The 23,446-nt window shown below is 42.9% G+C and overlaps 1 protein-coding gene across 1 annotated transcript in view; it reads right to left on the minus strand.

Annotated features, from left to right (window-relative positions):
• grin2aa (glutamate receptor, ionotropic, N-methyl D-aspartate 2A, a) overlaps positions 1-23,446 on the minus strand; it is a 192,345-nt gene that overhangs the window by 31,688 nt on the left and 137,211 nt on the right. The window contains exons 7-11 of the mRNA XM_029123423.2: positions 17,411-17,582; positions 16,170-16,323; positions 15,132-15,257; positions 14,780-15,009; positions 5,125-5,285 (exon numbers count right to left, since the gene is read on the minus strand). Coding sequence (XP_028979256.1) covers positions 5,125-5,285; positions 14,780-15,009; positions 15,132-15,257; positions 16,170-16,323; positions 17,411-17,582 — 843 coding nt within the window. The remainder of the gene's footprint in view (positions 1-5,124; positions 5,286-14,779; positions 15,010-15,131; positions 15,258-16,169; positions 16,324-17,410; positions 17,583-23,446) is intronic.

Consider the following 23,446-nt stretch of genomic DNA (forward strand, 5'->3'; position numbering starts at 1 on the left):
CTGTTCCAAAGCTGCAGGCACCAGTGGTAGTGGGTAGCAGTACTTTACTGCAATGCTGTTTAAACCTCGATAATCTATGCAAGGCCTCAAACAACCCTCACGCTTCTCCACAAAACAAAAAACCTGCAGATGCTGGGGAGGTAGAGGATCTCCAAGGCCTCCTCTACGTAAAACTCCATCACTTCCGTCCCCTGGAGCGACAGTGGGTAGATACGGGAACGGGGTGGCGACTTTCCAGCCAAAAGGTTGATTGCACAATCCACTGAGTGGTGAGGGGGCTGTTCGTTAGCCCTTTTCTCACAAACGACCTCCCTTACATCAAGATATTGAGATGGATGGTCTGTTCCCTCCAATATATCGCCGGATTGTGTTCCTTTAGCCAGGGCACCCCCAGTATAATCCGGTGAACAGGAGAGTGAATGAGAAAAAAACGAAAAATCCTCCATATGACACAAGCCCATTATGACTTGGACCACCTCTTTGCGTCTAGTTACCCCCCCGGTCCCCAACGGGCTTCCATCCAACGCTGCTGAGCGCAACATCCTCTCACACGGTTGTGTGGGGATCCCCAGTTGTGCGACTAACTCCTCACTGATGAAATTGCTCTTCGATCCCGAATCCATCATGGCAAGCGCTGAATGCACGTTATCCCTCCAAGCAATTGTGACCGATAGTTGGATTGACTGGGCTAATGTAAGACATGAAGGACTACTTACAGCCAAACCAGATCGTCGGGGGGGTAGCAGGTCGCATTGATTCCTGAAGTGACCCTCCCTGCCACAGTAGAGAGATGCTCCAGCCTGGAGATGTTGCTGTCTCTCCTGTTTGGTTACGTGAAGCCTGCCCATCTCCATGGGCTCTGGGAAGTCGGATTGGACCATTACCCTTCTTGTGCGGGGGTGTCTTCACTCCCGGAGCATGTGATCCAAGCGTATAGACTGGGCTATCAGTTGGTCTAGAGTCAGTGCGTCATCTCAACAGGCCAGTTCTGACTGTAACTCCTCACACAAGCCCTTTCGATAAACCGTGAGGAGCACCTTACCATTCCACCCACTGCTTTCCCCCAATGTGCAGAACTTTATGGAGTAACTGGCTGCGGTCACCCTGCACACATTTCAACAGTGTCTCGCCCGTTTCCTCGCCCTCCAGGGGGTGGTTAAAGACTCGACGGAACTGCTCCAGGAACAGCTGGTAATCGCTGGTCTCCTCGCCCTCCGGTTCCCACACGGCGGTTGCCCACTCTAATGCCCTGCCTGTGAGCAAAGAGGATCCCAAAGGCTACTTGTGCTGCTCCAGAGGGGTACGACGCACCCTCCTGGGTAAGGTATCGGGAGCACTGTAACAGAAACCCCCTACAAGTCTCTGGGGAGCCATTGGACCTCTCCGGTAGAGCTAACTGGTCTACCAGTTCTTAACTGTCCAGGGCAGTTTCTGGGACCGCACTGTCCTGTGGTGGGCTCTGGGTTCGCCGGGTGGGGTGGGGTTGGGTTGTCCCCTCATGACTAGATCCATGGCTTCAGCCAACCGATCCATCTGGCTCTGGTGGCGTTCCAACAGCCATCCTTGTTGACACAGGATCGTGGGTAGGTCGACTTCTTAGGCTGCGTCCATGTTAGAGGTTGAGTATTCTGTAACAAATGACGCTGCAGGCTCAGGATGCAAGTGCTCAAAGAAAGGTTCTAATAAATGAAAACTTCAGCGAACACAAAACACGCCTTGAAGCGATATACCAAATAGGCAATGGGATCAACAACTGAGACAGAGAGTGACCTGGGTTATGACCGAAATAATACTCAACAATTAATCTGTAACAGAGGTGTACCTAAATAGTGGTGCAAAACAAATGTAACAGGTGCACTCAATAAACAGGAGACGACGATCGTGGCAACTGGGAAACTGTGGGATGGGGCGTGGTGTGCCGGGAACCAGAAGACTGTGCTCGTTGCAGTACTGACGTGACACACCCCTTTATTTTATACTGTGTGTAACCTCCCTTTGAAAAGATAACAGCTTTGAGCCTTCCACTATAATGCATAATATGGTTGGAGGACAGATGGTAAGGGATCTGAGACCATGCCTCAATACAGTATCTCTTAAGATCCTTCAGATCTTAAGGACAATGTTGGTTGACACTCCTCTTCAACTCATGCAACTGGTTTATCTATGGGATTTAGGTTGAGATATTACCATGGACGTTTCTATGTTTGTTGTTAATAAATGCATTAGGTAAAAGATAGTCATTAGAATAAAAGTGTCTGAACTATAGTACTGGTTGCAGGATGCAGGAGAGTGCTATGCTCTTGTTCCTGAGAGGAAGAACATGAGGTGTGGATGTTGTTGTAAACCATTTGTCAAAGCGGTGGTAAAGACAGATCAATGTGTTTTATAGAGGAGTGGATAGAGAAAGGATACAGGATAGAGGAAGGATACAGGATAGAGAAAGGATACAGGATAGAGGAAGGATACAGGATAGAGAAAGGATACAGGATAGAGGAAGGATACAGGATAGAGGAAGGATACAGGATAGAGAAAGGATACAGGATAGAGGAAGGATACAGGATAGAGGAAGGATACAGGATAGAGGAAGGATACAGGATAGAGAAAGGATACAGGATAGAGGAAGGATACAGGATAGAGGAAGGCACACAACAGGGGATAGGAAGGGATCATTAACATACAGAATGTTGTTTTCACAAGACGACTATGCAAACACAAGCACCCACCCATTCTGGTGTAAGTATTGAATGTATCCTCAACTACCTCAGAGATTTTTCACTGGTTATCTTGATAGTGTGATTCCTCTCTCCTCAGCTTCAACACTGTTGTTTGCTCCTTGGGGTTTCAGGCCGGGTGTTTTGTAAAAGCACTTGGTGACAACTGCTGATGTACAGTATAAAGGGCTTTATAAATACATTTGACTGATTGATTGATTGTAAGTTTAAAATAGTTTATATCTCCTGGCAGATGCAGTCATATCTGCTTGATGATTTAATATCTGCTTGATGGAATCCATGATGTCATGTAAAGTATACTAACAGGTTGACCAGGGCCGTTGGGAGGAAGATCCACCACCACCGTACTTTACAGTGGAAATGAGGTAGTTCTCTGCATGGCCGTCTTTCTGTCTATGTCAAACCCACCTGTGGTGGTTCTTTCCAAAAGGTTATATTTTGGTCTCAGCTGACCATAGAACTCAGACCAATTGAAAGTACTATGTTCAGCAAACTGTAGGTACAGCAAATGCTTGTTTTTTGTCAACCCTCCCAAACGATGTGTGGTCGTGTAGGTTTTCAAGAGTCAAGACCCAACTAACGTCTGCAATTCTCCAGCTGTGATCCTTTGAGATTCTTTAGCCACTCAGGCCATCCTCCACATTGTGCCTAGGGTCGATAAAGACACACGTTCTCTTCCAGGCCGATTCTTAACATCTCCAGTTGCTTTAAACCCCTAAATTATTACCCTGTTTGTAGAAATTCAACAGTTGCATTTTTCTCACAGCCATTTGCTTGTTTGTGCAGTTCAAAAACATTTTGCGGCATAACATTACTCTGGTCTTACCCATAGTGATGGATTACTATGGGAAATTGCCCGGTGTGTCACCCAATATTATACCCCAGTGAACCACTTAATTGTTCCTAATCACTCAGGTGAACATGAGCAGCTCTAATTTGGCAATACTGCCCAAACAACATCTGCCAGTATCAACATAAGGTTACTATGTAAAGTAAAAGAAAGTAATGGGAACCTTGAAAAACCACAGCCTAGTTCAAATAGGTAATGTGCATAGGGAGTGCGAGCTCAAATCCCTGGCCAATAAGGATGATGAATCAATTTGCACAGGCTCAAAAGTTATTTAGAGGGATACTGCAAAACAACTTTCATTGACATGAAAAATCTAAACGACCCTCTTCTTTCTTGAGGCTGATATTGTAGCTTCCTGTCTGAGCATGACCTGACCACATCTTAAATATGTCCTGACCACATCCTGATCACTTCTTAAACACGTTCTGACCCAGCCCTGAACATGTCTAAACCACGTCCTAACCACGTCTTAACCACATCCTGACCACGCCTTAACACATTGTGACCACATTCTGACCACATCCTGGCCGCGTCTTAAACACGTCCTGGCCACGTCTTAAACACGTCCTGACCACATCTTTAACACATCCCAACCACATTTTAAACACACCCTGACCTCATCTTATACACATCCTGACCATGTTTTAAACACGTCCTAACCATGTCTTAAACATGTCCTGACCACTTCTTAAACACATCCTGACCACGTCTTAAACACATCCTGAAAGAGCCCTGACCAAGTCTTAACCATGTCCTAACCACATCTTAACCACATCCTGACTACATCCTGCCCGCAATTTAAACACATCCTGACCACATCCTGACCATTTCCTGAACACATCTTAAACCCATCCTGACCATGTCCTGACCACTTCTTAAACACATCCTGACCACTTCTTAAACACATTCTGACTACATCCTGAACACTGACGTAATAACCCACTCACACAAACATACACACCATGTCCTGCCCCCCTCTCCCACAAACTGTTGCTAAAAATAGTACAAGAAACACACACAACCAGATACAAATGCACACACACGCACACACACACATGCTAGTCAGGTTGCGGAGATGGGAAATCCTTCTTTTGGTTCTGAGTCATCCACTGGTTTTATTCTCCCACACTCTGTCTACAGTAAAACACACACACACACAGAACCACAAAACCACACAACCACACACATACACAACCACACAAACATAACCAGACACACACACACACACACACACACACAAAACCACACACACATACACAACCATACCAACACATAACCAGACACACAGAAAACCACACAACCACACACACAAATTCATAACCAGACACACACACACACACACAAAACCACACAACCACACACACACCTACACAAACACATGACCACACACGCGCACACACACACACACACATAAAACAGAACAACTATGCAGTCATTACTGAAAAGGACAGAGACAGGATGACAGACATCCAGCCCAGGAAGATGGTGATCAGAGCCCCAGGGCAGGCCCCGCGCCCCGCCCGCCTCTCCCAGGCTTCCTACCCCGTCTTCAGGCTGACCAGAGCGTCCTGCACCCCGGTCTGGTGGTACTTGACCAGGTACTCGTGCATGTCAGGATAATTCTTCCTAATGTTCCTCTCTGTGGAACCGTTGGGGACCGTCCCGAAACGAAACGGAGGGGAGTACGCGTATGGGTTCTGGAACTGGAGAAGGGGGAAGAAGGAAAATAATGAGAAGGAGAACACAGAAGGAAGAGAGAAGAACAAAATCAGAGAGAGAAATGCCAGCTGGCGTCAGATTTACCAGGCATATGACTCCTGTAACATGCATCTGACTTCTGACTCCAGTAACATACATCTGACTCCTGACTCCAGTAAAAAACATCTGACTCCTGACTCTAGTAAAAAACATCTGACTCCTGACTCCAGTAAAAAACATCTGACTCCTAACTCCAGTAACATACATCTGACTCCAGTAAAAAACATCTGACTCCTGACTCCGGTAACATACACCAGACTACAGTAACATACATCTGACTCCTGACTCCAGTAAAAAACATCTGACTCCTGACTCTAGTAAAAAACATCTGACTCCTGACTCCAGTAAAAAACATCTGACTCCTAACTCCAGTAACATACATCTGACTCCAGTAAAAAACATCTGACTCCTGACTCCGGTAACATACACCAGACTACAGTAACATACATCTGACTCCTGACTCCAGTAAAAAACATCTGACTCCTGACTCCGGTAACATACACCAGACTACAGTAACATACATCTGACTCCTGACTCCAGTAAAAAACATCTGACTCCTGACTCCAGTAAAAAAACATCTGACTCCTAACTCCAGTAACATACATCTGACTCCTGACTCCAGTAAAAAACATCTGACTCCTGACTCCGGTAACATACATCAGACTCCAGTAACATACATCTGACTCCTGACTCCAGTAAAAAACATCTGACTCCTGACTCCGGTAACATACATCAGACTACAGTAACATACATCTGACTCCTGACTCCGGTAACATACATCAGACTACAGTAACATACATCTGACTCCTGACTCCAGTAACATACATTCCTGACATACAAAATCATATAAATCTGAAGCCTGACAAGGTAATATAGATATTTTCATTTGAGGTAACGTTAATTCAAATTTAACGTTATTATGTAAACCAGATACATTTATTCCTCCTCTCTCTCTCCCTCTTTTTCTTTATCTACATCACACACACACACACACACACACACACACCCACACACAAATAAAATGACGAATACAGGTGCCTCTGGATTTTTCAAAAAAGAACTATTGGTCTGTTTTTCATTTCAAGTTGTTAGCAGAACTCTGATGAGACAGCGGTAAGTGGAGGTGTTGGAGGACGAGGAGGAGCTTCAGGGAGACGGGGAGGAAGGCGGGTGTACACCATGTGTCACAGTGTCCCGTGTATCCTCCCTGGATGGGGTGAACTCAACAAGGTGTGTTTGGTCCAGGCTCTTCCCTGAAAGGCTGTTTGATCTCTAGTGGAGGATTATACAGAGGGGCATCTGACGGACCTGTATCCTAGTGTCGAGGACGGGTGTCCATTTTGTGCCGACTCTGAAGCACTCTGAATCTGTTTTTATATTGTCCCAGATTCCTGGGTCAGTGTGACCTGATAGCAGGCTGGTTCCCTCTATGGATGAATGCGTGTCTTCCCGGCTGTTCGTGTTTGGACCAGAGTATATTTTCAGGCAACAATGTGTGTTAGTCTCAACTACCTGTTCGAAAGACACAGAAGAAATGTATTCTGGGACAGGGGTCTATGGATGTGGTGGGCATGCTGGAGGCAGCAAGGCTGAGGATGATGTTGACTATAACAGACTGCTGGGAAACCTTAGGCTGTCCCACAGCATATGGGCTATTGTTGGGCTCAGTTTATGAGCTGTGTTTTTAAATTGTTTAACCATATTGTTGTTTTAGTAAATTTATTGGACAGTATTGTGGGCACTAAGAGGTGATAAAATTAATAAAAAAAACTTTCTGTCTGTCTGTCTGTTTCTCTCTGTCTTTCTCTCTCCGTCTGTCTCTCTGTCTTTCTCTCTCAGTCTGTCTCTCTGTCTTTCTCTCTGTCTTTCTCTCTCTTAGTCTCTCTCTGTGTCTTTCTTTGTCTCTCTGTCTTTCTCTCTCTCAGTCTCTCAGTCTCTGTCTCTCTAATATTTATAGGTCAGTTTGTTCTCAGTATGCTCTTGGTTCCAATGATCTGCCTTCAGCAATAATCTGACTGCTGCTATCAATTAGAGACAAACATTACTTGCTCTGTGTGTCTGTGTCTGTTTGAGTTTTTCTGTGTGTTTTCTTTGCATGCATGAGTGTGTGTGTCTGTTTGTTTCTGTATGTTTGCATTTCTGCTTTGCTATCTCAGCGAAGATAGAAAGATAATTGACATTTAGGAGGACAAAGGTCCTCACTCTGGTAGTAAAACAAGAACAATCGTGGGCTAAAGTAGGGACATTTGGCCCATCCTCACTTTGACAAGAAATTTTATGAGACTGAAATTTGGGTTAAGTTTAGGCATTAATGGTTAGGTTTGTCATTTTGGGTTAGGTTAAGTAAAGGCATATTACTGAGGTTAAGGTTAGGGTTATGTAAAAGTTAGAAGTGTGTGTATGTGAGTGTGTGTCTCTGTGTGTGTGTGTTTGTCTCTGTGTGTGTGTGTGTCTGTGTGTCTCTGTGTGTGTGTCTCTGTGTGTGTGTGTCTCTGTGTGTGTGTGTGTGTGTGTGTGTGTGTGTGTGTGTGTCTGTGTGTGTGTGTGTGTGTGTGTGTGTGTGTGTGTCTGTGTGTGCTCCAGTTAGGTTGATGTTATATGAAGAGTGCATCAGCATCAGAAGTGTAGGTCTACTTACCCTCTCCTCCTCCACCATGCCTGTCTGTTTGCCTGTCTGTTTGTAAGCCTGCCTGTTTGCCTGTCCGTTTGTAAGCCTGCCTGTTTGCCTGTCTGTTTGTAAGCCTGCCTGTTTGCCTGTCTGTTTGTAAGCCTGCCTGTTTGCCTGTCTGTTTGTAAGCCTGCCTGTTTGCCTGTCTGTTTGTAAGCCTGCCTGTTTGCCTGTCTGTTTGTAAGCCTGTCTGTTTGCCTGTCTGTTTGTGAGCCTGTCTATTTGCCTGTCTGTTTCTTAGCCTGTCTGTCTGCCTTTCTGTTTGTAAGCATGTCTCTTTGCCTGTCTGTCTGTTAGGCTGACTGTCTGTCTGTCTGTCATCCTGCAGGTTTGACTCTGTCTAATCGGCTGTGAGTTTGGGTGGGAGGTGATCACCTTCCTACCTGTCTGCTTGTCTATTTATGCTCTGCTTTCTTGCCTGTCTGTCTGCCTGCTTGCCTGCATGCCTGCCTGCCTGTCTGTCTGTCGGTCTGCCAGCTATATAGCTGTCCAAGTGTCAGTTCACCTGTCCTCTCTCATTTCAATCAACATGTGCCCTTTCTGTCTCACTTCTCTCTCGTTCTCCCTCCCACTCTTTATCTTTCCCTCCTTTCCTCTCTCTCCCCATCCCCCCTCCATCTCCCACTCTCTCTCCCTCCTCCCTCCCTCTCTCCCTCCCTCTCCTCTCACTCCTTCAACCTTTGTCCCAGGGGGTGCAGTGTGTCACTCTCTTATGTAACCCGACGGAGCAGATCTCATCTCCCACCTCATAGTTCACTTCCCGTCCGGATCACCTAAGTCTGTCTGTATATATAACCTGCACACTATATCAGGACTAGCATCCTATACAATATGTCCTCTCTGCACTAACACACTGACTATTTTAATAACTAAAAACTTCTGTTTCTCTTATGGGAGCTTTTTACACTGGACATGTTGGCCTTAGTGTATTGTAATCACTCCCTTCCTGCTAAATTAGAAATAAAGCAGCTGTTCTCTCCTACAGTATAAGAAATGAAGCAGCTGTTCTCTCCTACAGTATAAGAAATGAAGCAGCTGTTCTCTCTTACAGTATAAGAAATGAAGCAGCTGTTCTCTCCTTCTGCTAAATTAGAAATGAAGCAGCTGTTCTCTCCTGATATATTAGAAATGAAGCAACTGTTCTCTCCTTCTGCAGTATTAGAAATGAAGCAGCTGTTCTCTCCTGCTATATCAGAAATAAAGCAGCTGTTCTCTCCTTCTGCAGTATTAGAAATGAAGCAGCTGTTCTCTCCTGCTATATCAGAAATAAAGCAACTGTTCTCTCCTTCTGCAGTATTAGAAATGAAGCAGCTGTTCTCTTTTCCTGCAGTATTAAAAAATGAAGCAGCTGTTCTCTCCTTCTGCAGTATTAGAAATAAATTAACTGTTCTCTCCTTCTGCAGTATTAGAAATGAAGCAGCTGTTCTCTCCTGCTATATCAGAAATAAAGCAACTGTTCTCTCCTTCTGCAATATCTGAAATAAAGCAGCTGTTCTCTCCTTCTGTAGTATTAGAAATGAAGCAGCTGTTCTCTTTTCCTGCAGTATTAAAAATGAAGCAGCTGTTCTCTCCTTCACCTTTATTTGAAATAAAGCAGCTGTTCTCTCCTTCCGCTTTATTTGAAATAATACCGCTGTTCACCCTTTCTTTTATATTAGAAATATGGGCCACTTCCCCTCCTATCTTCTTACTATAACACACCTCCCTCTTCCTATCTCATTAGTATCACACATCCCCTCCTATCTTCTTACTATAACACACCTCCCTCTTCCTATCTCATTAGTATCACACATCCCCCTCCTATCTTCTTACTATAACACACCTTCCTCTTCCTATCTCATTAGTATCACACATCCCCTCCTATCTTCTTACTATAACACACCTTCCTCTTCCTATCTCATTAGTATCACACATCCCCTCCTATCTTCTTACTATAACACACCTTCCTCTTCCTATCTCATTAGTATCACACATCCCCCTCCAATCTTCTTACTATAATACATCTCCTGCTCCCATCTCATTTCCTTTCTCCTCATCATAAAACACATACACCTCCTATTTGCTCATTATAATACACCTCCCCTCCTATCTTCTTACTATAACACACCTCCCCTCCTATCTCCTGAATATTATGTATGGTTCGATTCAGCTATATAATGTCCATGTATAGTTCTATAAAGCTATATAATGTCCATGTATGGTTCTATAAAGCTATATAATGTCCATGTATAGTTCTATAAAGCTATATAATGTCCATGTATAGTTCTATAAAGCTATATAATGTCCATGTATGGTTCTATAAAGCTATATAATGTCCATGTATAGTTCTATAAAGCTATATAATGTCCATGTATGGTTCTATAAAGCTATATAATGTCCATGTATGGTTCTATTCAGCAATATAATGTCCATGTATGGTTCTATAAAGCTATATAATGTCCATGTATGGTTCTATAAAGCTATATAATGTCCATGTATGGTTCTATAAAGCTATATAATGTCCATGTATGGTTCTATTCAGCTATACAATGTCCATGTATGGTTCTATTCAGCTATATAATGTCCATGTATGGTTCTATTCAGCTATATAATGTCCATGTATGGTTCTATAAAGCTATATAATGTCCATGTATGGTTCTATAAAGCTATATAATGTCCATGTATGGTTCTATTCAGCTATATAATGTCCATGTATGGTTCTATAAAGCTATATAATGTCCATGTATGGTTCTATAAAGCTATATAATGTCCATGGATGGTTCTATAAAGCTATATAATGTCCATGTATGGTTCTATTCAGCTATATAATGTCCATGTATGGTTCTATTCAGCTATATAATGTCCATGTATGGTTCTATTCAGCTATATAATGTCCATGTATGGTTCTATTCAGCTATATAATGTCCATGTATGGTTCTATAAAGCTATATAATGTCCATGTATGGTTCTATTCAGCTATATAATGTCCATGTATGGTTCTATTCAGCTATATAATGTCAATGTATGGTTGTCAGTGAAATTAATTTGATCTGGATTGAAACTAACATGAGCTAGGCCTAAACTTTGACATCATGTAACATGTATTTTCAAGTAAAATAAAAACACAGGGTACTGGATGCAGGATACCAGCATTAGAGGAAACCTGATGAAATCCAGCGACCACTTGGTCATGATGTCGTCATGTATTGACAAGACATAGATAACACAGTTATCATGTTCATTAAGACTTGTCTGAGAGACATCATTGTTCATGATATGGTTGGTGCAGGGTCCATGCTCTGACCACTCTAACCAATCACAGGCTGTACCAGTCCTCATAACTAGCGGGGTGGGCGGGGTGGGTGGGGGGATGGTGGTTGGATAGCCGTTCCCTACTCAAGCCCTGCGGAAAGTACCAAGCTTTTTCCGTGATCAAGGACTGTGCCTATGACGCTTTATACATGCTCATACCAGGTCATGAGGCTTCACTGTTGTTAGTATTATTAGTTCTATCAACATCATCATAACGCGGGTGTAACATTAGCATCCAGCGACACGTCGGTTAAAGGAAACAAGTGGTGAGGCATCACTGACACCACTGACTTACCCACACCGTCTGTCCCTACGCCGCTCCACACCCGGGGTTTTATACCGTAAACCTACCGCCGGTTACACTTGACGGACACCTACCTCGGCACTCACTGAGCCCTGCGTCAGGAGCGCTGCCGGTGAGTGTACAGGCTGGCAGCACAGCGATGTGGATCTCAGATGGCAGAGGAGGGAAGACATCCCACTCGCTAGTTTTCAAGTTGTTGTTTTTTCTGGTTGGTGTAGATGCGGTAAGGAGGTCAGTGGCCTGCAGGACTCTGTCACTGGCGACAATTTCCCATCACATAAAGGGGACTCAATGACTGCGTCAAATTACGAATGTGGCTGTTTTTGCTGACTGACGCAGAGAAGTTGTCAATATTTTAGGGAGAGGAACAGGTGACTGCTAAATACTGACTCTAATGGCCTGATAGCATGGTTAGCATACACAATAAATGTGTGGATCCCATTCAAAGTTGTTTATAAAGGTGTTAATTGTCTGTCCTGATAATTAAAATAATTAACGGTGACATATAACGGACATCTTTGCGCTACACATTTCCTTACATTTATAATTATTTTGTTCCATCGACCTCTTCACCGTATCTATACCGTAGACCAGACCTAGCGGTTGTAAATGGAGGGAACCAGAGTCCAGGGTCCCTTTTAAGTAGACCAGACCTAGCTGTTGTAAATGGAGGGAACCAGAGTCCAGAGTCCCTTTTAAGTAGACCAGACCTAGCTGTTGTAAATGGAGGGAACCAGAGTCCAGAGTCCCTTTTAAATGGACCAGAGTTTTGACCATTTATTTTGAGGGTAAATGTATTAAATGGGACATCTTAATCCATCTGCCATCTTTGATGAATATCCCCCACCTTCAGCACAGGGAGACAGTGATTCTTCTGATATAGACCTTTACATGTAGACCAACTCCCATTGATATAAACCTACACATGTAGACCAACTACTACTGATATAGACCTACACATGTAGACCAACTCCTACTGATATACATACACATGTAGACCAACTCCTACTGATATAGACCTACACATGTAGACCAACTCATACTGATATAGACCTACACATGTAGACCAACTCCTACTGATATAGACCTAAATGTGTAGACCAACTCCTACTGATAGACCTACACATGTAGACCAACTCCTACTGATATAGCCCTATATATGTAGACCAACTCCTACTGATATAAACCTACATATGTAGACCAACTCTTACTGATATAGCCCTATATATGTAGACCAACTCCTACTGATATAGACCTACACATGTAGACCAACTACTACTGATATAGACCTACACATGTAGAACAACTCCTACTGATGTAGACCTATATATGTAGACCAACTCCTACTGATGTAGACCCATACATGTAGACCAACTACTACTGATATAGACCTACATATGTAGACAAACTCCTACTGATATAGAACTAAATATGTAGACCAACTCCTACTGATATAGACCCACACATGTAGACCAACTCCTACTGATATAGACCTACACATGTAGACCAACTCCTACTGATATAGACCTACACATTTAGACCAACTCCTACTGATATAGACCTACATATGTAGACAAACACCTACTGATATAGCCCTATATATGTAGACCAACTCCTACTGATATAGACAAACACATGTAGACCAACTTCTACTAATATAGACCTATATATGTAGAGCAACTCCTACTGATATAGACCTACACATGTAGACCAACTCCTACTGATATAGACCATACACCTACTCTTAGATAGATCTTAACATCTAGACCATACACCTCATGTTATAGATAAACATCTAGACCATACACCTACTGTTATAGATAAACATCTAGACCATACACCTACTGTTACAGATAAATGTCTAGACCATGCAACTACTGTTATATATATATAAAGATCTAGACCGCACACCTACTTTTATAGTTCTACGCATTTAGACTATACATCAACTATTACAGATCTACAAATTTAGACCATACCTCTAGTATTATAGATCTACATATGTAGACCATGCACATAATGCTTTAGTTCTATACATCTAGGCCATCCAGCTACTGTTATAGACAAACAATCTAGGGCCTTCCTCCAAGACCTGGGCCCAGTCATATCCAGTAATTCATAATGAATAAATTCCTGTAGATTCTTTAAGGACACAAACAGAAAACATGACATTGGGTTAAGGTTCTGAGCCATGGGGGACAAGATGACAAGGACAACAGCTCCATAGAGTTAGATAGAGGCCCATGCAAAACCAGGATTTGGGGCACTTGAGCTGTCTATCCAAGTCTATGGGACAGGCAAAGCATAGATGTAGATAGAGGGCCCTTCTTTGTGACAGTGCCATAATGTCCTCTGCGACAGCACGGGCAATGTTAGCGTTGAGGGCATTCTCCATTTTAAAGTACTCCATTGTTTAATTCTTCCATACATTAAAACTATATACTGGCAATGCCTGTATCCAGTACAATGCCTGGACAGGCATGAGGTGTGGAGCTGAGGGCTTGGAATGTGGAACTTGGCCTTGTGGTCCTTCATGGTAGGCCCCACTTGGACTACTTTAAAGGGTGAAGGCCCTCACATGCCCACACTAAAACAGGCTGGGGGGCTCTAAAGCTGTCTATCCAAGTCTATGGGACAGGAAACGCTGACATAGGTTGACAGCAGTGGTGACCTAGCCTCTATGCAAACTTCACGCGCTCCGCGGAATCTCGGACTCTCGGAAACATTCCGACAGGGAATCCGGGGGTACAAGTTTGTAACGCCAGTTTCCCGCGTGTAGTTCCGACTCGGAAATGTGCATTTCCGATCATTCCGGAAGGACATGAGGGGTGCATAGGTCATGCAGAAATGGACCTGGATGTAATGCAGATGTCAAGTTACAGCTATCTCTACGTCCTCTCTATCTCTCGCTGTGTTCCATTCTGTTACGTGGGACAGGCTGGGATTCAAACCCAGGGAATTAGTGTGCACTGAGGTAGCACTAGCCCTCCGAACCAAAGCCTCGGCATCAGCTCTGGGGGAGCTAACACGACCCTCTGGGTTTCTGAGTGAATCAGCACTTGATTTCTTGTAAAGCACCTCTTCTGTTTAACAAGGTGCTTAAGGTGAGAAAGCTATTTAAATTAATTTCATCGTTGCCATGACCGCATGCCACAGAGCACAAACAGCGACACTACCTTGTTGTCCGAGAGCCCGGTAACTTGGTCCACAAACTCCTCCTGGATCATGAAGGCAGCCAGGTTGGCAGTGTACGAGGCCAGGAAGATGACGGCGAAGAAGGCCCAGACCGACACGATGAACTTACTGGTGGTGCCTTTGGGGTTCTGAACTGGCACAGAGTTGTTGAACACCAGACCCCAGAGCAGCCACACCGCCTTGCCCATGGTGAACGATGGGCCGTGGGGGTCTGGGGGAGGACAGGGGGAAGAAGGAGCAGGGTGGCAAATGCTTTGTTACAAATTCTGTGCATGTGCGAGCGTGTATGTGAGAGAAAGCATGTGTGTGTGGTGTGTGTGTGTGTCTACCTACCTCTGCCCTGTGCCAGGTTCCTGTTGAAGCCCAGAGGACTGATGTATTCGAACATAAAGACAGCCATGGCTGTGACCAGTAACAGCATCACAAACATCATCACCCACACTGAGGCACTGAAGGGCTCTGAAGCACAGAGAGGAAAACAAAAAGACATCACTGCAAATACACACACACAGACAAACACAGACACACACACACTCACACACAGACACTCCCAGTGTTAAAGTTACTGTTAGGGTTAAAGTTACTGTTACATTAAGGTTAAGGTAAAGGTTACTGTTAGGGTTAAGGTTACCGTTACATTAAGGTTAAGGTAAAGGTTACTGTTAGGGTTAAGGTTACCGTTACATTAAGGTTAAGGTAAAGGTTACTGTTAGGGTTAAGGTTAATGTTACGTTAAGGTTAAGGTAAAGGTTACTGTTAGAGTCAAGTTTACTGTTACGTTAAGGTTAGGGTAAAGGTTACTGTTAGGGTAAAGGTTAGGGTAAAGGTTACTGTTAGGGTAAAGGTTACTGTTAGGGTAAAGGTTAGGGTAAGCGGATAGAAATTAAAAAAATAAATATGAAAATCAGTGGTAAACCTAAAAGAGTCCTCACAAATATAGTAAACCAAGCCTGTGTGTGTAAGTGTCTGTATTGGTGTGTGGGTGTTGGTGTGTGTTTGTTGGTGTGTCTGTGTGGGCCGTGTGTGTGTGTTGTTGTGTGTGGTGGTAGAAGTAAATAGAACAGTTCTGTCACTGTGGCTGCTGTCTCCTTTGACAGCTCGAGATAAATAAGCTGTCATGTGGCGGAACAATGCACACACACACACACACCTACACACACCTACACACACACACACACACACACACACACACACACCTACACACACACACACACACACCTACACACACACACACACACACACACACCTACACACACACACACACACACACACACACACCTACACACACACACACACACACACCTACACACACACACACACACACACACACACACACACACAGGTCTCCCCAAACAAGACAATGAGGGTTACCAAGGAAGGCGGACGGGGACACTGTTCCGTTGCTACGGGAAACCATGACGCTAATTCCGGTTTCCACGAACGGGACGGAGAAATCGATGACCTCAGAACGCTCTTCATTGATCGTCAGAGAGCCGACGGCCATGACAGCTTTCTTATAGACCACCTGGGGGAGAAAGTGACAGAGGGATGGAGGGAGATAGAGGGATGGAGGGAGATAGAGGGATGGAGGGAGAGATGGCGAGAGAGAAGGATGGAGAGAGAAACATTAATGAGAGAGAGACAGGAAGGTAGGTATATAGTAGAGAGAGAGGCATGGAGACAGGGAGAGACAGGTAGAGACAGGGAGAGACATGAGAGACAGGGAGAGACAGGGAGAGACAGGAGAGAGAGCAGGATGGAGAAACATTGATGAGAGAGAGACAGGTAGGTGGGTGCATAGTAGAGAGAGAGACAGGTAGGTAGGTACATAGTAGAGAGAGAGACAGGTAGGTAAGTACATAGTAGAGAGAGAGACATGGAGAGACAGGAGAGAGAGCAGGGAGAGTTACACAGGGTAGGGAGAGTGAGAAGAAAGGAGAGGGAGGGAGGGAGAGATATACAGGGAGGGGGAGGGATGGGAGGTGTACAGAGGAGGAGATCCAATTGGTTGTTGTTGTAGTTTTTTAACATATAGGTTGTTCTTCACTGCTCTCAAGTTTAGTGAAAAATAAATAAACTCAAGAGGGTGTCACATAATCTATATCTGCTTGTAATATTTCATTATATATCACTTGTCTTTGTCATATGCCATATTCATATACATCACTTGACGGTTTGGAAACTCAAAATGTGACGTTTTTATAGGTACTGTACATTGTGAAATTAAACCTGTCCTGTAAAGGTCAGTGTAGATAGATTCCTTAACAGTGCAATATGTTAGGTACAACGGTAACACACATTCAAACGAATATACCTTTGTGTTGAAAATGTTTGACCGTAAGAATGAGTGAATGTCTACATAAAGATCTCTGGCTATCTTTTTTCTCACCATAATGCACAGGGAAAATCTGTGAGCAATTATCGGTTAAGAGCTGCCACATCTCCAAACATAATCACTGAAGAAAACCTCAAAACTATAAAATACCCCAAGACCGCAACATGTTTTATTAAACAACACATTTGCAGAAACATGATAAAGAACCTCCACACATTTCGAAGGGGACTAAACTAGCTTAACTTTTCCGTTAGAGCGTTATGACCGAAGGCCTCACCTCTCCCACCATCCCGTTCCACACATTGTTGATCTTCTTCCCGTGTTTACCGTTGGTAACCAGGTAGAGATCGTAGGTGAATTTCACGTACTTTGCAATCTTCTTCAGGATGTCAATGCAGAAACCCTTACAGCATTTTTTTATGTACGTCCCGCCCGCCTCCGTGGTGTTGCTGTGGAAACAGACATGTGTCAAACCCCCAGAAAACGCCCGAAATCCAAAGAGGAAAAATATATTCATACATGAACCATAAACAATTGGCCATTCTCTGATTAGCTGAAATTTAGTCAAAAAGGATTACGTCAAGGAGTTGTTGAGAGATTAGTAGTTATGGGTAGAGATGGGTAGATATGGTTAAAGATGGGTAGAGTTGTGTAAGATGTGTGTGTAGGTTGATGTGTGCTGTGTAGATGTGTGTGTAGGTTGATGTGTGCTGTGTAGATGTGTGTGTAGGTTGATGTGTGCTGTGTAGATGTGTGTGTAGGTTGATGTGTGCTGTGTAGATGTGTGTGTAGGTTGATGTGTGCTGTGTAGATGTGTGTGTAGGTTGATGTGTGCTGTGTAGATGTGTGTGTAGGTTGATGTGTGCTGTGTAGATGTGTGTGTAGGTTGATGTGTGCTGTGTAGATGTGTGTGTAGGTTGATGTGTGCTGTGTAGATGTGTGTGTAGGTTGATGTGTGCTGTGTAGATGTGTGTGTAGGTTGATGTGTGCTGTGTAGATGTGTGTGTAGGTTGATGTGTGCTGTGTAGATGTGTGTGTAGGTTGATGTGTGCTGTGTAGATGTGTGTGTAGGTTGATGTGTGCTGTGTATATGTGTGTGTAGGTTGATGTGTGCTGTGTAGATGTGTGTGTAGGTTGATGTGTGCTGTGTAGATGTGTGTGTAGGTTGATGTGTGCTGTGTAGATGTGTGTGTAGGTTGATGTGTGCTGTGTAGATGTGTGTGTAGGTTGATGTGTGCTGTGTAGATGTGTGTGTAGGTTGATGTGTGTTGCATAGATATATGTAGAGAGGAGTAGGGATGGATAAAGACAGAAATGAGTAGTGATGGGTAGAGATTAGTAGGGGTGGGTAGAGGTGGGTAGAGATAAGTAGAGTTCCGTAGAGGTAGTTACAGATGGGTAGATATGAGGAGAGATGGTAAAAATGATTAGAGATGTGTAGAGATGGGTTGACATGGCTCTGCCTCCCTTTCCCTTCATCTTCTTCTTCCCCATCTACTTCCTTTATCCCGGCTCCCTTCTCTTAGTGGAAGTGACATTTCTGCATGTATAATTACCCAGCCATCTGTGGGTAAAGCTGAGATCCCCAGAGTTCAAACACACAAACGCACACTCACATATACACCTGGGAGCCTCATTTAACTTGTAGATGGTCTGTAATGAGACAGAGGTGTCCTTTAACCATCAAACAAACCAAACATAAAAACAACACTTTAGAAGTCACAACGTTCTCTACAACTCTGTCTCTCGACATCTGGGACAAAAAAAAAAAACTCTAAAACTCCACAACTATTTGAAACTTTATATGGAGAACTGTATCTCACTGCAATCTAGCCCTTGGGTCCTCACCAGTCAGGTTGCTAGGGAACCGTGTCTCATTGAGCCTAGGATGCCATGCCAAATCAGTGACACGTGAGCACAACTTGACGCACAAATTACCACTGGGGTTAGGTTTAGGAAAACCAATAACCACTGGGGTTAGGTTTAGGGTTAGGAAAACCAATAACCACTGGGGTTAGGTTTAGGGTTAGGAACACCAATAACCACTGGGGTTAGGTTTAGGGTTAGGAACACCAATAACCACTGGGTTTAGGTTTAGGGTTAGGAAAACCAATAACCATTGGGATTAGGTTTAGGGTTAGGAAAACCAATAACCACTCAGGTTAGGTTTAGGAAAACTAATAACCCCTGGGGTTAAGTTAAGGGTTAGGAAAACTTATATGAGCATATTGTGTTTGTTAGTTGAGAAAGTAGGCGTGTGTGTATTAGTATGGGAAGGAGATAAAAATGCCTGGAGCATTTAACAACACCAGAAGACACCACAATCAATCAAAAGACTTCACAAATGAACTGGAACTTCAATAAAGAGGTTATGTCACATGACTGCACAAACACACACACACACAGACACCCTCAGCACTGAATTGTAATGCACAGGGGTTCTGTTGACTCAGTTCAGCTCATCCATAAAGGAAACTGCAGATTGACACGGCACCACGGCACACTTGAGAGAAAGAAATACATATTCACACATTTCCTGTTGATGTGCCGTGAGTTGCTTGCGGTTATCTACTTGGCCACCTGCCAATAATTTTTGTCTTTTTATAAATAAACTTACACTCTTTATTTACCAATGTATTGCTTTTGTCTTCATCCAACTTTCTTAATTCAACTTTTTCCACACCAGGACTCCATTTGGACATAATAAACGTGCCATTGTGCTGTACTTTACAAAGAACAATGTAATAAAAAAATATACAATTACAATAACATAAAAATAAATACTCAAATGAAAACATGAAAACAAATTAAAACATAAAAATAATAAAAGATACAATAAGAAAACAAAGATTAAAAATGGGATAAAAACATAGGCAGCAATATGGCTAAACAGTGTGGTTAAGTTTAAGTGCTCAGTCATAGGCACGTGAGAAGAGAAGTGTTTTTAACCTGGATTTAAAAATGGATACGTTTGGGGCATGTCTTAAGATCTTCTGGTAGTTTATTCCAGTTGCGTACAGCATAAGTCAAGCTAAACGCAGCTTCTCCATGTTTAGTTTGGATTCTGGGCTCTAGTAGCTGACCTGTTTTCATGGATCTAAGAACCCTGCTCGTTTTACATTCTTTAAACAAATCAGAAATGTATTCGGGTCCTAAACAATTCAGAGATTTATAAACTAAAAGCACCACTTTGAAATCTATTCTGTAACTGACTGGTAGCCAATGCAAAGATTTAAGAACCGGAGTGATGTGCTCTGTTCTCTTGGTCCTGGTTAACATTCTAGCAGCAGCATTCTGAATGAGCTCCAGCTGTTATACAGTCTTTTTTGGGAGTTAAGAGGCCATTACAGTAGTCAACCCTACTAGAGATAAAAGTATGGATGAGCCTCTCTGCGTCTTTTTGGGACATCAAGCCTTTGATTCTGGCTATATCTTTTAGATGATAGAATTCTGTTTTGGTGACCACTTTGATATGACTGTATTCAGAGTCTATCAGAACACCAAGATTACGCACTTGGTCCCTGGTTTTAAGGGCCCGAGAATCCGGCTCTTTACTAATACTTGTTCTTTTATTTTTGTTGCCAAACACAATAATCTCTGTTTTATCTTGGTTTAATTGTAGAAAATTATGGTTTATCCAGGTATTTACGTGCTCTATACAGTGAGTCTATTGAGCTGTTGTCAGACGGTTCAAGAGCCATATATATTTGAGTATCATCGGCATAGCTGATTTTTCCTACCTATCTAGAAGTGTTCTATGATCTACCGTGTCAAATGCTACACTGAAATCTAATAGAACCAGAACTGTTATTTGATCAGAATCAGCATTGAGCCGTATACCATTTAAAACTTGCCGTTTCAGTACTGTGGTGAGGTCGGAAACCTGACTGAAATGTATCTAAGAGAACGCTTGAGGTCACCAAATTGCTGAGTTGATTGAAGACAACCTTCTCAAGGTTGTCTTCAAGGCAGAAATGATAATATTAATGTTAATGAATGTTAATTTCCCACCACAGCCCCTCAGCCGCACAACCTTCTCATGGTCAATCTGGGGTTGGTGCTAGCGAAGTTTAAAACTGGCAAGTATAGAGAGTACAGAGATATTGTTATTCACGTTGGCACCAACGATGTTAGGATGAAACCGTCAGAGGTTACGAAGCAGAACATAGCATCAGCGTGTAAATTAGCTAGAAAGATGTGTCGGCATCGAGTAATTGTCTCTGACCCCCTCCCTGCTAGGGGTAGTGACAAGATCTACAGCATACTCACACAACTCAGCTGCTGACTAAAAACTGAATTTGCCTGTCGCAGGACGTACCTGTAGACTTTCTAGATAACTCTCTCTCTTTTTGGGACCCGTCTGTAGGGCCAAGACTGACCTGAAGAGTGACAGACTCCATCCTAGCCAGAGTGGTGATCGTCTATTACCCAGGAACATAGAGAGGTACTCACTCCTGTAGCCTCACCATGAGATAGGGTGTAGGTCAGTCCTGTAGCCTCACCATGAGATAGGGTGCAGGTCAGTCAGCAGGCTGTTAGCCAGCCAGCTAGGATAGAGGAGTCTGTCGATAGCATAGTCAGAGTTATATAGTTTTCTGCATTGAGACTGTGACTCGATCTTGGCCAAGCAAAGTTAAACAAGGTTATGTTCAGCATGGCAACCTTACTAGAATAAAGCCTTCCACCATTTTGGTTCTTCCCGTGTTTCATAGGCAACTACAGTTAATTAAATAATCACTGATGTTAAACAGGATAGAATTGGCCGATGTGAAACCTGGTGAATTTACTGCCCTAAATGAGGCCTCTTCTCCTGGCTACACTAGTGATCATATCCACCACAAAGGCGGAGGTCTTGCTAATATTTACGACACCACATATCAGTCTACACTCCAATAAATAACTGTGTTTCTGTCTTTTGAAGTTAAACTATGCAGGCTACTCAGTGTTCCTCAGTTCACAGAATTCGTATCAAACTTTGTAGTCAAGGCAGATAAAATTCAAATCTTTGGGAATTTCAATATTTACATGCAATAGCCCAATGACCCTTTCCAAAACCATGTCTGTTTGTCATCTGAACATGCAAAAACACTGACGCGGCCCGAAGGGGCATGTACTCATATAACCTTCAAACTACACAACCAGAAGAGGAACCACCCTCACAGTCTGGTTCCTATCTAGGTTTTCTTTGTAAGTTTCGACTCCGCTAGAGAGTTTTTCCTAGCCATTCTGCATCAACTTTATGGTGGCTTGCGCTTTGGGGTTTCAGGCTGAGTAGCAGTAAAATAATTTTGGGATAACTGGTGATGTAGAAAGGGCTTTAGAAAATACATTTGAATTAATTTAATATATATATATATAGCCATTCCAGTGTTGATTTTGACTATTTTCTGGCTGAAAGGTGATTTCTTCTAAGCTCAAGGTTTTTAGTGTCCTGAAGCTGGTTGTCTAACTAGTTATCTAGTTAGCAGTCCGTGCCAATGAGAATAATTCCCACAGCATGATGCTGCCACTACCAAAAAGCACTTTGAGTTTTGTCCAAAAAGCTCTATTTTGGTTTCATCAGGCCAGAAATGCCTTTTAATATCAGAGATGCAGTCACTCTCATGTTTTCCAGACCTGTCTAAATAATGGCTTTTTTTCTTGCCAGCTTCTTTTCTTGTCTATTTTGCATGGCAACGTTTGAGAGAGAATAGACAGGCATGGCTGTTTTAGACACATATATGTCAATGCCAACCAAATGTGGTGTAAATGGAAACTTCCCAACCTCCTGCCAAATGTGTGTCTACATTGGAGAGAACAGTCAACTCTGTAAATAGCTCATGACATCACATTTAACACAACTTTATTGCTTTTAAATTAATGCTAGATTTATTCAATATGTCAGATGTTTTTATTTTCAGTTTATGTATTGTTGCTTTATCGTTGCTATGTTGTCCCTTTACTGTTGCTGCAATGTCTTCAACAATGTTTCTGTATTGTTGCTTTATCGTTGCTATGTTGTCCCTTTACTGTTGTTGCAATGTCTTCAACAATGTTTCTGTATTGTTGCTTTATTGTTGCTATGTTGTCCCTTTACTGTTGCTGCAATGTTTTCAACAATGTTTCTGTATTGTTGCTATAATTTTGCTGTAATTCTGCTGTAATGTAATGTATTGTTGCTATAATGTTGCTGTAATTCTGCTGTAATGTAATGTACTGTTGCTATAATGTTGCTGTAATTCTGCTGTAATGTAATGTTTTGTTGATATAATGTTGCTATAATTCTTCTGTAATTTGAATGTATTGTTACTTTAATGTTTCTGCATTGTTTTCT

The sequence above is a fragment of the Esox lucius genome, chromosome 11, assembly GCF_011004845.1.
Source record: "Esox lucius isolate fEsoLuc1 chromosome 11, fEsoLuc1.pri, whole genome shotgun sequence".
NCBI lineage: Eukaryota > Metazoa > Chordata > Actinopteri > Esociformes > Esocidae > Esox > Esox lucius.